At 37.9% G+C, this 15009-nt stretch overlaps 1 protein-coding gene across 2 annotated transcripts in view; it reads right to left on the bottom strand.

Moving 5' to 3' along the window:
• LOC132119429 (prickle-like protein 2) overlaps window positions 1-15009 on the bottom strand; it is a 63826-nt gene that overhangs the window by 10187 nt on the left and 38630 nt on the right. For both annotated transcript variants that reach the window (XM_059529380.1, XM_059529379.1), the window contains exon 2: window positions 2916-3099. In XM_059529380.1, the coding sequence (XP_059385363.1) occupies window positions 2916-3047 (132 nt within the window). In that variant the 5' untranslated portion in view covers window positions 3048-3099. The remainder of the gene's footprint in view (window positions 1-2915; window positions 3100-15009) is intronic.

The following is a 15009-nucleotide window of genomic DNA, read 5'->3' as shown; positions in this document are numbered from 1 at the left end:
ACTGGTTCATAAGAGTCATTTGCTTGTAAACTAGACTACACTGATCACACAGTATGTCCTTGATTCACTAAAAAGAACCAGTTCATAAGAGTCATTCATTCTGGAAATCAAGCTACAGTAGTTGTACAGTCTCTTTTTCATTTTTCTAAGAAGAACTTTCTTAAGAATATTTTTTTCAGGAATCAGACTACAATGGTTATGAGATATACTTGTTTTGTATGCAGCTGAAAATGCATACAAAATACAGCATATATAACAGCATATTTAGGAGAAGAGGAACAAGATTTGTAGCAAGTGGAGCTTCTTAATACGACTCAGAATGATGGGCCATTACATTTCTTAGCAGCTAATTGGATTACTCGACTAATTCCACTCATGTGAGCATTTGTGAGCATCAGAGAGATTTTGGAAATAAACATGGTTGGTGTCTTAACTGCAAGGACCATATTTTAAAGTATTTGGTGGATAATGACTTTTGCCAAGATGTTCACACTTTCAAATTAATATGGTACAACATTTTTTTTGCCCATGGAGTCATGAAAACATGTTTTCTTGTTCTAAACCAGATCACAAATGTTCTGAAACGCATAGCAGAGCTGCAATCTTATTTTATTATGGATGTGGATGGCCTAAATTTCCACTCTCTGTCTAAGCGAAGCTAATTTGTCATGGCCTGAGGTAATCACTGTCTCTGGGTGAAACTGCAGACACCAGTTTTCAAAGCGCAGAGAAAGGCATAATTAATAACATGCATGGACACAGAGTTCTTGTATCCCAGCAACTTCCTCTCATCCATCTGCCTGAACAGTGAAAAACTGCTGGTACTGACTTAAACCATAACCTCTACAAACCGAGGGCTCTTGGAGCATAGCTTAGAGAACCATTTATCAATATAATACAGAATATCTAGGAGATATACACTGACTACTATCATTTTTACCAAGTATTCATAATAAACGGGATAAAAAGGCTGCATATCAGTCTAATGTCAACCATCAATTACTTAATCTTTCCTTCATATGATCATTCAGGCAGGCAAATGAAAAAAAATAAACGGAAATGATCAGATGCACATGGTTTGACCTCCAAAGACCCAATATAGTCCACAGCCCTTGCAGATGGTAGAGGTGCTTTATTGCTTATTGACCCGTTTTGCTGTTGCGTTAACAAGGCTTTCTTCAGTTCATCAAGAAAATGAAACTCACATCTACAAATGATTTCACTGGACCATAAAAAGTTCACACACACCGGTGCCTAATAAACCCCATAACACCAACTTTCTGAAGCAGAGAAATTGCTATACAGTACAGAAGGAATGAAGGGTCATAAAGAGACTATTCTCATAGATATTCCTTGTCAATGTCATGCAGAATGCTTTAATGCTTCTTCGAACATCCCAATGAAAGTAAAAACTACATTTTTTAACATGCCGCATTCCATTTATTAACCCATCTAAAAATAATTATACACTACCATTCAAATTTTTGTGGTCAGTAAGATTTTTAAAGTGTCTTTTATACTTACCAATGCAAAACATCTAAAACAAAGAATAAATGTATTATTTAAATCTGTATGATGACAACCAGTCCGAATAAGAACGCATATTTCAGTGCCTCTTAAATGCCTAAGCAATCGATTGAAATATTTGTCTTGGCTTTTTTAGCGGGGCTGTAGCATTTAGCTCCATAAACTGTAAACAAATTCGCGATCGCCTCAGAGTCAGTGCACTTTAAATTTGATATGAAAATGGAGGCAGATCTGTCTCCTCTCAGTCTTTCAGCGTGCTCTTTAATCCACAGACCGCAGCGGAGCAGCGTGAGCGGACGCAAACAGAAATACACGGTGCATGTTTATCTATAGATTGTTCGAATATCTGTATCTGTGCAGTTCTTTGTCATAAATACGGTTTTCAAAAAGTCACGAGGGAGCAATCTGTTTCCCATCTATTATAAAGTTTTCGCTGCGTTTACCGCTCATCACAACACGGCTGTTTCCTCCAGCGAAAATCTAGCCCTTAACACATGAACGCATACTTTAATTACACTTATTTAAATATACTTTAATCATACATACTTTATAAATACACTACTGTGCAAAAGTCTTAGTCAGTCTGTTGTCAGACTGCTTGTGCATTCAACAATCTCACTAGATTATTATTAAAATGGCAAAATGAATGTTTGGAAATGTAAACTGATATTTCCTACTGACATACTAAAGCAAAAGATATAAATAACTGGATTAAAACCCTAAAATGAAGTGTGTAAAATGAACCCTGAAAATACTAATGTGCCTCAGACTTATATGTAATGGAGCCAGGGTATTTAACAATTTAACAATAAACTGTATTATCCAAAATGAGTCTTACATCAGTGCAATGAACAGTAAAGTTAATCCAATTAAATTCCATTGAACTTTATTCTGTTGAAGTTATTTCACTTTCGGAACATTCATTCACGGATCTGTGCACGTTTGTCTTCACACACAGAAAAAACGTACTAAAGAAGTGTGAAATAATATACCTCTGTAAATAAATACAATATAAATTCAAGTCTCACACACTTTAATGCCCTTTGAATGTAACGCATACGTTCCCTTGGAACTGGAATCATGGTGGAATTTCATGTGAAGTCCACTTCACAGGGCACTTATGGTCGAATAAGACAATGCTTGAATGCTGTTGCCAGAACAAGAGACTTCCTTACTGAAGTGAGTGTTGACTGGTGTCACTATCTCACGAATGCACCAGTAGACCAGAGAGCCCTCTCGAACGTCTCCCTCCCTCCTGCCCCGGAGATGTAACGGCGACAGGCTCATATCAGGTGACACATTTTATATATCGTTTTGCCGATATTATCGGCCGGGATCTATTTAGTACTGTAAGTCTGATTTGGGTACGGGGTTGTAAAATGTGTCACCTGTTCAGGTTTGAGTCCAGGCGGCACCCAGGCATACTCCTCCAGAGCACAGCCAGAGTCATCATCAGATGTAGAGTTCCTCTGGAAGTCGTACATCAGCTTGGTCACAGTCTTCTCCATCTCCAGAGGCATGGCGGTCACAACATGCTCCTCCCGAGGGCACTTACAGTGGAGGCAGATTTTCCTAAAATGGCAAGGTAAAACAACTGTCAAATTAAAACGTTTAATAGTACACCTTGCATTTGTTTATTTTTAATGGAAATCCCTCTTAACAGTCATGATTAGTTTGGTTAGATATAAGACCCTTGAATGGACAGATTCTTCCATAAATTCTCATATTTTACAACTGATTTCCAGATGTATCAGGATTAACCCTTTTAATATATTGTGTTATAAAACAACCAAATTAAATTGTTTCCAATGTTGACTTGGACAAATCAGGATAAAGTGCTTATTTTACCACGTTTTTTCAAAGATGCCGACATAAAAATAAGTTTGGTATATAAACTTAAGACATACAAACTGAAATAGGTTTATAAGAGTAATACATCTCAATAAAATGTGTGTTTGACACATTAAAACGTTTATTTCTCAGCTCCCGCAAACAGTAAACTCGTTTAACACAAAGAATGAGCGATACATGAGGTGCATACAATGAGTTCACTTTGTGCTAACATCTCAAGTTACAATTAAAACTCCCAAGCAACCCTCCCACACACAGCTTTTCTCTTTTTGTTCTTATACTTTGTCAATCAGCGTATCGACATTTGGTTAAAACCAGGAGCAGCCCAAACATTCTAACAAAACCCCTCAACACGTCCAATGACTCATGTCACGATAAAACACACTCCACGAATCAAACACGTAGTGTCTGGTTAGTGTCCAGACAAGAAGACACAGGCGTCAAGCTCAGCCAAAACCACACTTTCGGAGCACGCTGGCCAGTTGGTCAGATTAACTAACCTCTTAGACCAAAGGAAGAGAAAACAAGCTGTCCACTTAGGGCCAATCACATTAGCACCTCAGAGGCCTGACAGGCTGCAAGGTGTCAAAGACAGACACCGGCCAGTAACACAATGATTTACTGGCGTTTTCACATCGGCCAGATGGTTAATTTAAGGACATCTATAAAATCATGTGCATCAAAAAACTCTAGTTGCTATGGAAGCAAGACAGAAAAAAAGTCTAGGTTCAGTTTAAGCCATCAGCAGATCTGTCATCATGCTTCTATTGTCCTAAGGATATAAAGAGTGAGTCATGGTATTTCTTCAACAAGCTTGCAATAACAAGCACTTAAATGTAAGATTTCATACGGATTAAAACAATTATTTGTCTTTTCAAAATGTCATGTAAATACACACCAGTCCTGGTTTTGTTGTCTGACTAACAGACCTAGATAATGTAACTTCACAAACATTTGAATGGTAGTGTACAACTCTTTTTACATGAAATTCATATTTTCTTAGCAATGACTGTGTATTCACTTGAAAACGTCATTTCAGACTAGTTAAGTCTCTGTGGTATTTAAATATCACCATACAAAGAGTGCAAATGACTTTTGTTAAACATATGGATTTAATTCTCCGTTAGATCTCTCAGAGAAAGTTAGTCTATGATAGCCTGCAAAACGGTCAAAACTTGCAGACAACAAACAACCTCTGGTGTCTTGGTGGCTAGGGCTGCACCGGATATACGGCAACTGAAATTATTCGGCCGAAAAGAGCAAAAATATATATTTCGTGTTCAGCCGAATAAATGAAAAGGCAGAATAATATGTACTAGAAATGTGCACGGATAGTCGAACATTCGAATATTCGTTCTGCTCTAATTATTCGATAAATAAAAATGATATTCGAATTTCGCAAAAAAAAAAAAAAAAATTTCACAATAAAACCTAATTTGGTCACTTTCTGTGATTCTCCACGCCATATTTGAAGGTGTATGCAAGCAAAAAATAATTAATGAATGATTAAGGGGCCATTCACATATCGCGCCTAATAAGGCGTGGAAAAGGCTATGCGCGCCGCTTTCTCCTTCTTTCCAAAGCGCTCGGGCAGAAGCGCTCCTGAGGCGACGCGTTCTCTCCATGAAGACGCGGAAATTTCAGCAAAGGATAAATGGATTTGCAGCACAAAAAAAAAAATCGCTTTCAGTAGCTCTGCTACTAAATTTATTTCAAAATGGCAATCCATATACAGCTATGATCAGCTGTTCCTTCATCTTGGCTAAGCTTTCAACGTTGTTACAGGAAAGGATGAAGCTGAATGTTTAGTTCTTGTCACATGACCTGCGGTGCGCTTGCGGCATTCTGAAAGTTGAGATGTTTTTAACTCGATGCTGTGCGGACGCACCTGGAAAAAACGGAACCGCGTCGCACCGCGACCGCGTCGCTTCCATTATGAGCGCGCATACCGCGCGCCTACATTGGAAATAACAAACTTGAGCATACAAAAGACGCGATATGTGAACGCCCCCTAAAAGAACTGTGGTCTTCTACAGTACTTCAAATATGCCGTGGAGAATCACAGAAAGTGATCCAAGAACATTGTTGCAGCATCTCTCAAGCAACGAATAAACACCGCTAACTTGGAGAATGCAGTGAAAACTCCTCTTCTCGCGTCTGCCCTAGACCCTCGGCACAAACATCTCAGGTTTCTCGATGAAAACATGAGAGAAGTAAGAAAAAAAAACTTTTTTGAACATTATCAGAACATTTTCCTTGATGCGAGTGGTGCGGATGCAGTCGCCACGATGAAGAAGATGCAATGCCCACTCGTCGAAAAAGGCTGAGCCAGTTCTCCAGCGATGATTACAGAGAGTCCAGCCGAGACGAGTGGGAACAGTTCTTGCTGGAGCCATGTATTCCACCAGATGAGGATCCCATTCAGTGGTGAAACCAAAACACGAAGCGCTTCACAAAACGTATTCGCTTAGCACACCGTTATTTGTGAGTCCCACCAACGTCTGTGTCGTCAGAGCGCGTTTTCTCCATGGCCGGCCTTATTGTTAACAGACTAAGGAGCCGACTTTCCCCCAATCATGTTTACATGCTCGTCTTTCTTAACAAGAACATTTGAAACAATAGAAAAAAAGCAAAAAAGATTTGCTGACAGTTTAAAAGTTAAGTGTAAGCTACATTCTGTACAATAGCCTAATTGCTGCAGGCTGCTTTACGTTTTTTCTTTGTTCACTTTTTTTTTTTTTTGCTTTTAATCTGTAGCCTACTTTTGTTTGTTTGCACGCATTGTTAAAGGTTTTCAGCTACAAAACACGATGTGTAATGTTCAAGCTTATTGTAAGCTTGTTCAAAATGACGAAAACAAATGTTGCTGAAAAATAACGTCTGACTCATTAAACTTAATTTAAATAAACAAATATTCGAATATTCGTTTTTTGTGAGCTCAAATATTCGAATGTGATATTTGTGGAAAACGCCCATCCCTAATATGTACTGAACAATGACTAACGCAATCAAATAGAGGCACGCACTAATGCAGCAAACATGTCGTCAGTGTGAACGTAGGCTATTTAAAACTTTTAGAGAAAGACGCAGAAATCATTACAAGCATGAAGCACTGACAGCGAGAAATTGTTTATTGCTGCATCACATCTCCGATGAGAAGAAGAGGTGGCTAATGCTGGTGGTTAGGTTACTGTATGATGATTGAAATCACGAAATTACCTCAAACGATTAGTAAATAAACTGCAGAGTGCTATATTTTCTAATGCACGCAGGAATTGCATGTATTACAGTGCTGGACGAGCTTGCGGTGCCAGGGTTCAAAGTCCAAAATGAAAGACAGTAAAAAGCACATTTTGGCAATTTAATACAATGGTGAAGAAAAAAAAGCAAAATAGGCCTACATGGGGGAAAAATGTGAAAAACCATGTTTGGAATTTGGCCTTCAGCACAGCGTTTCATTTTATTCAGCTTCTGCCAAGAATTTTCATTTCGGTCCATCCCTAATAACGGCCACTTTAATAACAATAAATTCACAATGTAACAGAAGTAGCAATGGAATCTTTCACATTGTAATGCAGATCTCAGTTTAATGGATTATTGGAAAAAATGCAGGGGCTTGATTCTTTCCATTGGTTGTCGATTTGATGGCAGATTGCAATGCAATTACAAGTAATTGGTGGGACAAAAAGATTAGAAAATTCTGGCATACATCGCCAGAGGGAAGTCTACAGTTTCACCAGAAGATCTAGTTACAGGAATGGATGAATTGTTTACAAGATCAATAACTTGCATTCAGAAAAAAATATTTAATTTCATGCTCACTATAATAATAATGCCAAATAACATTCCAGTACAATGAAACTCAAAAGAAAACAAATTCCTTGTAATCAATGAAGGGCTATGTCGGTTCACAAGAGAAAAAAAGGGTTGGGAAACCCTAGCCTAGAACACAATAGTTCACTTATAAATATTTAAGGATGAAGGATGCATGAAGCTCTTTTTTAAAATAATTTCTTTAAATCAAAATGAAAGACTCGGAGACTAGATACAAGGTTTTGTAGGAGGTAACTGTGAGCAGACTTTATATATATACTGTATATATATAGGCCATGCAGCTGGTCTCTCTGCAGTTCCAACAGCCTTGAGCAAGGACAATTCACCTGCATTACTTGAGGGTGGCAACTTCACAACTCGCATTAATACTGAATGCTCACAGGAACATTAGAGGCCCTCACAAACAATCCATCTGTGAAACACCAAACACTGATGAGAAACTTACCTGCTCTCTCACACAGTGCTTGGTCTTTCTGCAGAGCATATCAACTAAAGGGCGGAAGATAGGGCTGTCGCAATAACCGCAATATTGTAACACCGCGCTATTGACAAGCAAACCGCAGAGGAAAGATAGCAACCGCAGAAACAGCGGCAACCGCAGTGTTCAGGATTTTTTTTTTTATGAGGGTGTGGCCTTAGTTTTTTTTTTTTTTAATTGTCAGTGTGCATTCAATGTTAAATAAATTAATGATACAATATGGTTACGACTGTAATTTTCTCGCGAGCCGTGATAGCTTTATAGTGCACCGTTTGTTTTGAATAGGCCGGCTGAAACAATGGGAGACGCTCGATCTCGTCCCAAAACCTAATGTCACGTCGCCAGTTTGGGAACATTTTGGCTTTCAACCCAATGAAAAGGACGAGCCAGCGAATATAGATGAGCCGATATGCAAAATGTGCTGCAAAAAATGTTCCTGTGACGCGGCAATACATCTAATTTGAGGTCATCGGGACATTCTAAAACGCTTAACGTGGTTTAATATAATACAGAAATATTAACAGACCAAACTCACTAAACATCATATTAATAAAGTATATTATCTACAAAAAATCAGATGATCCCTGAATATAAATTGAACGCGTTTAATAACACATTAAGCCTTTTCCTCTCATAGAAAACCATCATCATCATCATCACTCAACCACCATCACAGTGAGGAAATTACACCGATGGATGCATCATCACCACTCATACCTCAGGTCTTAAAAATGGGATTGCTTCACCTAGTCCTAAAACATAACTAAAAAAAAAAATAAAAAATTTACGTGTTATTAAACGACTTGCATTCATATTCAGGGATCATCTGTTTTTTTGTTTTGTTTTTGTACATCGTATACTACTTTATTAGTATAATGTTTAGTGAGTTTGGTTTTTAAAAATCACTGTCTTAGTACATTAAGCCACATTAAGCGTTTTCTTATAACAGTTTTCTATGGGAGGAAAAGGCTTAACGTGTTATTAAACGAGTTGCATTCATATTCAGGGCTCATCTGATTTTTTTTATAGATAGTATACTTTATTATAGTGATGCACCGAAATGAAAATTCTGCGCCGAAACCGAAAATTTAGGATGCACTTGGCCGAAAACCGAAACTGAAGCCGAAAATGGCTTCTTTTAAAAACGTATATATATATTGCTTGGATTTAATGGATCTGAATTGAAAAATCACAATATAATAAATCAAACTTTTATTAACAGTTACATAACAAAACATAAAATATTTTTTGCAATAAATATAAATAATAATTATTCTTCAAGTTTTATGTTCCATCAAATAAAATAGTTTTTTAAAAATTGTGCAAAAAAATCCACAATTTTGGCGATTTTTGCAGAAGAAATGTTACATATGGCAACTTTGGTGTCCTCTCATATAGGGCTGTCACTTTTGTGAAAAAAAAATCCTGTTCGATTTTTGAGACATAGGCAAAGTGTTCATTGAATCGTTAGTAAATTGCCTATATTTGGCGTTGATCCGTTTTTCAACGCCAAATATAGGCAAATCCACCGACAACTAAACAGGCATTAGGGCGAACGTAAAGAGGGCGCTTGAGACGCGCACAAGTCAGCAATGTGGACTGCCATAACATCAATGAAAAACATTACTGAAGGCTACATTGATATTATGCACTAACAGGCTCTGTGTGTGTGTGTGTCAGAACCTGCAGTTGCTGTGTGACGCGCGTTCGCTGCGAGCGTATAGTGACGAGCTGGACACGCTCCGAGAGAAGGCCGTTAAAATCGATTCCCTGTTTTCGTTTTCGAAACTTGTGTTGGTTGGTCCGATCGATTGTGCAGCTTTTGTGACAAGCTTTTTTTGATTGTGACAGCCCTTTGACATGCTTAATCTTTGATAGGCAGATGCGTGATAACAGCTCGACCGTGAGTGAAACCTAAGCGCTTGTGCACGGATGGGAGGGGCGGGTGACATTCATTTTCGGTTTACGTTTTCGGCTGTTTTTTTTATTTCGGCCCGAAACCGATAATGCCATTTCGGCCGAAAATTTTCGGCGGCCGAAATTTCGGTGCACCCCTAGTTAATATCACTGTCTTAGTACATTAAGCCATGTTAAGCGTTTTTCACGGTAAGCGTTTTAGAGTGTCCCCTGTCATCCAGCGCAGCTGCCCCCTCAGATCGCGAAGCAACATCAAAAAGAACAGCTGAGACCGGCCGACAGTTAGGAGTAGCTGAAGCCTTTGCGAAATCTGTCAAATACAGCCGTGAAAGTAACAGGCATACCTGCTGAAGTCACTGACAACCTCCGCGTCAGTGCCCATACCCAAGAGAGCGTGAGCAGATAACGAGCTCACATGCTTTCTGCTTGAGGAGTGCATAGACTCCAATGCGAATCCACTGTCCTGGTGGGCCAGTGGTGGCGCGATAATCAGTCTAGATTTCCGCTGCTGTCCAAAGTCGCGCGCAAATACGTGTAATACATGTTAGAACTCTTTGATTTCTTTAAAAAAAAAAATGTATTGGAAAACGCATGTTCTTGTTGCTGTTTGGCATTTAACAATAAAAAATTTTTTTTTTAAACGTGTCTCTCTGTCAGTTAAAAAAGCAACAATATATGCTACATAACTCAACGATAGAGCTTTGTATGCAGCAAAATCTGGATAAATTAGGTATGAAAAAAAAAACAAAAAAAAACAAACCTTTGGTAATACCGCATATCGCGCTATTGAGCCACCCATAATAACCGCAGGGGAAATTTCTTAACCGCGACAGCCCTAGCGGAAGACAAAACAAAAAGGGATCACTACAGAGTGATACGGCACTCTTGGAAAGTGTAGTCTTCGACCAGAACATTTTAACCAGTCATAACTAAAATTGTATGCTTATCTGGGAAAAATAAACCCATTTAGCCGCAGTGAGATTTCTGAGATGAATATGAAGAGAGTTCCATGGAGATGTCAGTCTGGTCTAGATAAATGAACTGGACAAAAATGAGGTCACAGTAACTTCCTTCTCAATCACACAGAAAGGACTGAGTGAAACTCCTTCCTTGTTTTGACATGCTCATGACTGCAAATTCTAGGCTCAATACCACTCCACAGTCCAATGTATGCCCTTCCAATTGTCTAAATGTGATCGGAATGAAAAAAGATGCCGGGTTGCAACTATGCATGCTGATTTCAATACAAACGTCATGCTTAAACCAAGTCAATGTGATCTACAAGACTGCACTTTTGAAAGGGTTTGTCCTACATAGCAAATATGGAAGACTAGGAATGTAATCTAGAGATGGCGCAGAAGGTTGTAATGCCCCTGAGGCCTCCAAGAGGAATGGTAAATGTGATTTATGATCAGATCAGACAATTGCATATTGTGGGGTTAATCATTGCATTTTTAAATTGTTCAGGCAACAACAGATGTGGACTTATTGTTAGCTTGAGGGAAACTTATCCCTTAAAAATAAGGCCTGTGCAACCACCAGACTCATCTCATCTAATTCTCTTTAACAACAGCCTATGTCTAGACACAATGGCATTGTCATCTTTGATACAACTGCTATTTAAAAAAAGGGAGGTCGGCTGTGGCCAGCATTATTATAGTTAACTAAAACCATATATAAAAATAAACCTTTTTGTTACTTAAAAAAATGTAACAAATTAAAATTCATCATTCCGAATGAATTAAATAAGCTTTTTAAATGGCAACTCATAGTGGAGGACACAGCTGGTCACAGCTGGGTGGTAGTGAAAATCAACTCATCTTCTATTCTCAAATTACCTTTTGTGTATATGCAACACGAAAAGATAAGTGATAAGTGATTGATTCTGTAATTTTTATATCAAAAGCTTTGTGTTGTGGTATTAACCAGTGTTAATATCGACAGCCATTTTTTATTTAGTTGGTCTTAATCTTTATCTTGAGACGACAATGCTTAATAGTCTTTTAGTCATATGAGTCTAATTTTAGTTAACAAAGTAATTCCATTTTTGTCTACTTTTAGTCATTATTTTAGTCAAATTGCAGTTACCAACATTTATTTTGGTAGATATTTTATATGTAGTTTTCAAGCAAAAATAGTCATTTATTATTCTCTCTTTAGACCAAATCAATTACGCTTATGAGAAATTTTAATCAAGGATTGATTTTGGAAAAGCTTTAAATAAATGACGACCATTTTCATTTTTGGATGAACTATCACTTTAACAGTAGTGAAAAGGGAGCAACATACAAAAAAATGAGATAATACAGATTATGAAAAAATATATATAATTTATAAATTTTGAAAAAGCAGCACAATAAGACAAATGCAAAAGAGATACAAATTAACCCTCTGGAGTCTAAGGGTATTTTTGGGGCCTGGAGAAGTTTTGTCATGCCGTGACATTTGTGCTTTTTTCAGTTTCTTATAAATACCTAAATGGCTAAAGTCTAATCTCACTGTAATCAGCACAAACTGGGCTATAATAATATGTGAAATGCATGTATGTACATGATTGTGTTTTTGAGAAAAAAAATATTATGCGTGGTTAGTGAAAAACTAAAAATGTTAAAACACTTGAAAAAGGCCATAAAACACATAGAGAACATTGGTTCCCAGGACTTTTGAGAACTGGAGCTTGTAGCCTAGAATTTTTCTTTCTAAATTATGTGAAATTATCTTGTTTACTCACTTACAGAAAACAATATATTGATTTAAATTTTCTAAGACACTTTTTGTTGGTAAAAGTCATATGCGAGTAGGAGTCAACTATCATGAATATCATTGTGATTTACACCTGAGAAGACAAAGGCCTGCATAATGAGCTGCATAATGAGCCGTTCAGTCAGCTATGCCACTGAGAGGGAAGAGTTACAAGAAAGAATGTGAGAACAAAATAAATGTATATAATTTTATGTTTGTAGTTTATTAAGAATATATTTAATTATCCCACAACATAATTTAATATCCACTTGGGGGAGCAGTTAAACAGTTTATTAGAACAATCAAAGCATCATTGGCATCATTACTCCAGTCACACAATCCTTCAGAAATCCTTTTAACAATCTTATTTTCAAAAAAAAAAAAAACATTTATTGTTATTATTATTATCATTATTATTAATGTTGAAAAGAGCTGAGAATATTTTTCAGGGTTTTAAGGGGGAATAAATTGAAAGAACAGTATTGTTTTTACATTTGTTACAGTTATCTATTTGTTACATTTATATTATTTACATCAAGCTTTTGAATGGTATAGTATTGTATATTGTTATTTAAACTTCATAATGTTTCACTTGATTATACATTTAGTCAGGAATTATAGTTTGGAAAAAGTCTAACTAATAAAATGTTTACATGTTATGTGAAAACTAGTACAAGTATATAAATAAATAAAAAGAGACTTACTCGTGTTTATGATCTCTGCTGAATAAAGTGCTTCATTCTTTTTTTTCTGAGGAAATCCATTTCTCAAATCCTCAACCACATCACATCTTTTTGGGGTGATTTATGTCTTATTCCTCTCATCGCGAAGCAAACAGTAAAATAAAAAAACTTGAAGAACAGTCTCGCTGCTTTTTCTTCTGTTATGGGCGTATTCAAGCCGCGCGCTTCAGTTTGAATCTGAATAGCGCGTTCAGCGCGGGGGCGTGGTCACATTAGATATAATGAAGGGAGACGTGAAAAACGGACATCGCGTTGTTTTCATATGGATAACTTTATCACAGAATATCTGTTTTCGGCGGCACTTGTTTAGTTTACAAGTAGACATGTCAAGCTTTCTATCTATCTCATGTCTTTTCGTTGAGTATTCATGGAGTTACAGTTCATTTTAATGACGTGTTTGTACATGAAGATCAGCGCAGACAAAGGCTGCAGACAGCACACCTTGTTTGTTATCTTTATTTTATAAGTGCACAAAGTTTTGTTGTTATGTCTGTATCAAAAAAAAATAGACCCTTTACAGATTCGATTGATGTATTGCTCTTATCTGTACGATTAAAACTGAAAGTGTAATTTAAGTTCTTTTACCAGGAGAAAAGGACTCATAACGCGTATCCGCGTTAATCGACTCCAGAGGGTTAACCTCATTTTTCAGGTACAGTAGATTGACTTCACATTTATTTAACATCTTTTGTTGGTCAACATTAATGACACGGATAGGTCCTTAGGAATACTGTCCCTTTAAGACGGAAGGCATGCATGTAATACTGACACACGTTCACGTACGGAACGATTTGGCATCCGCACCCAGAGATGTGGTCTCTGCACCTTTGGTTGCTCGACGGGAACCCACGGTACTCCCTGATAGGGATGCGACGGTACTAGTATCGGTACCGAACGGTACCCGGGCAAATTAAATTTGGAAGTGATCATCCTTATCCCCTTGAATTGGGGACTTTGGAGTGAGTAGGGCATGTGCGTGCCATTAAGTAGTCATTAGGAATGCACTTTGCAAAAGGAGCAATATAATTTCCTCATTATCTTCAGCTGGGATGTTCCCGTGACAGCAGATTCACTGATGGACATCGACATAAAAACAATATACATTTAATGTTTTAAAAAGTTTTATATATATTCATTTTTATATATTATAAAGCATATTTTGAAAACTTATTTAAATATAAAATGTATGTTTATTTACAACGGTTATGCTAACAACAATAAAAAAAAAAAATTTATAACAGTAAAACAGCGGCATCTGCTGACGGATACATGCTGCGCTGTCACAGGAACATGCCAGCTGAAGATAATGAGGAAATTATGTCGCTCCTTTTGCAAAGTGCAACACATGCCCTATACACTCCAAAGTCCCCACTCCAAGGGGATAGGGATGATCACTTCCATTTGGAATTTGCCCAGGAACCGTTCGGTACCGATAATAGTACCGGCACACCCCTACTCCCTGAGAAGGGACGATCCCGTCTCCACGCTCAAGGTCTATGTAGCGACTATAGCGGCGTCACACGCCCTTATAGCAGGCCAGTCGGTGGGCAGAAACGACTCAGTCGTCCGATTTATGAGAGGTGCCAGAAGGCTTAATCCGCCTTGCCCTCCCACTATCCCTGCATGGGACCTGCCCACGGTACTGAGAGCCCTAAAGAGGGCCCCCTTTGAACCGCTACAGTCCATAGGCCTTGAGGCCCTGTCGCTAAAGACTGCTCTGCTGTTGGCACTAGCGTCTGTTAAGCGTGTGGGCGATTTGCAAGCACTCTCGATAAGCCCTAATTGCCTAGAATTCAGGCCCTGACGACTCGAAGGTCGTCCTGAAAGCAAGGCATGGCTATGTACCAAAGGTGCTCTCCACACCTTCAGAGCACAAGTGGTCACTCTCTCTGCGTTACAAAACACAGAGGATGATCG

Source organism: Carassius carassius, chromosome 38 (genome assembly GCF_963082965.1).
Source record: "Carassius carassius chromosome 38, fCarCar2.1, whole genome shotgun sequence".
Lineage (NCBI taxonomy): Eukaryota > Metazoa > Chordata > Actinopteri > Cypriniformes > Cyprinidae > Carassius > Carassius carassius.
The sequence above is the reverse complement of the archived record's forward strand: the minus strand, read 5'-3'. Positions and strand labels throughout refer to the sequence as shown.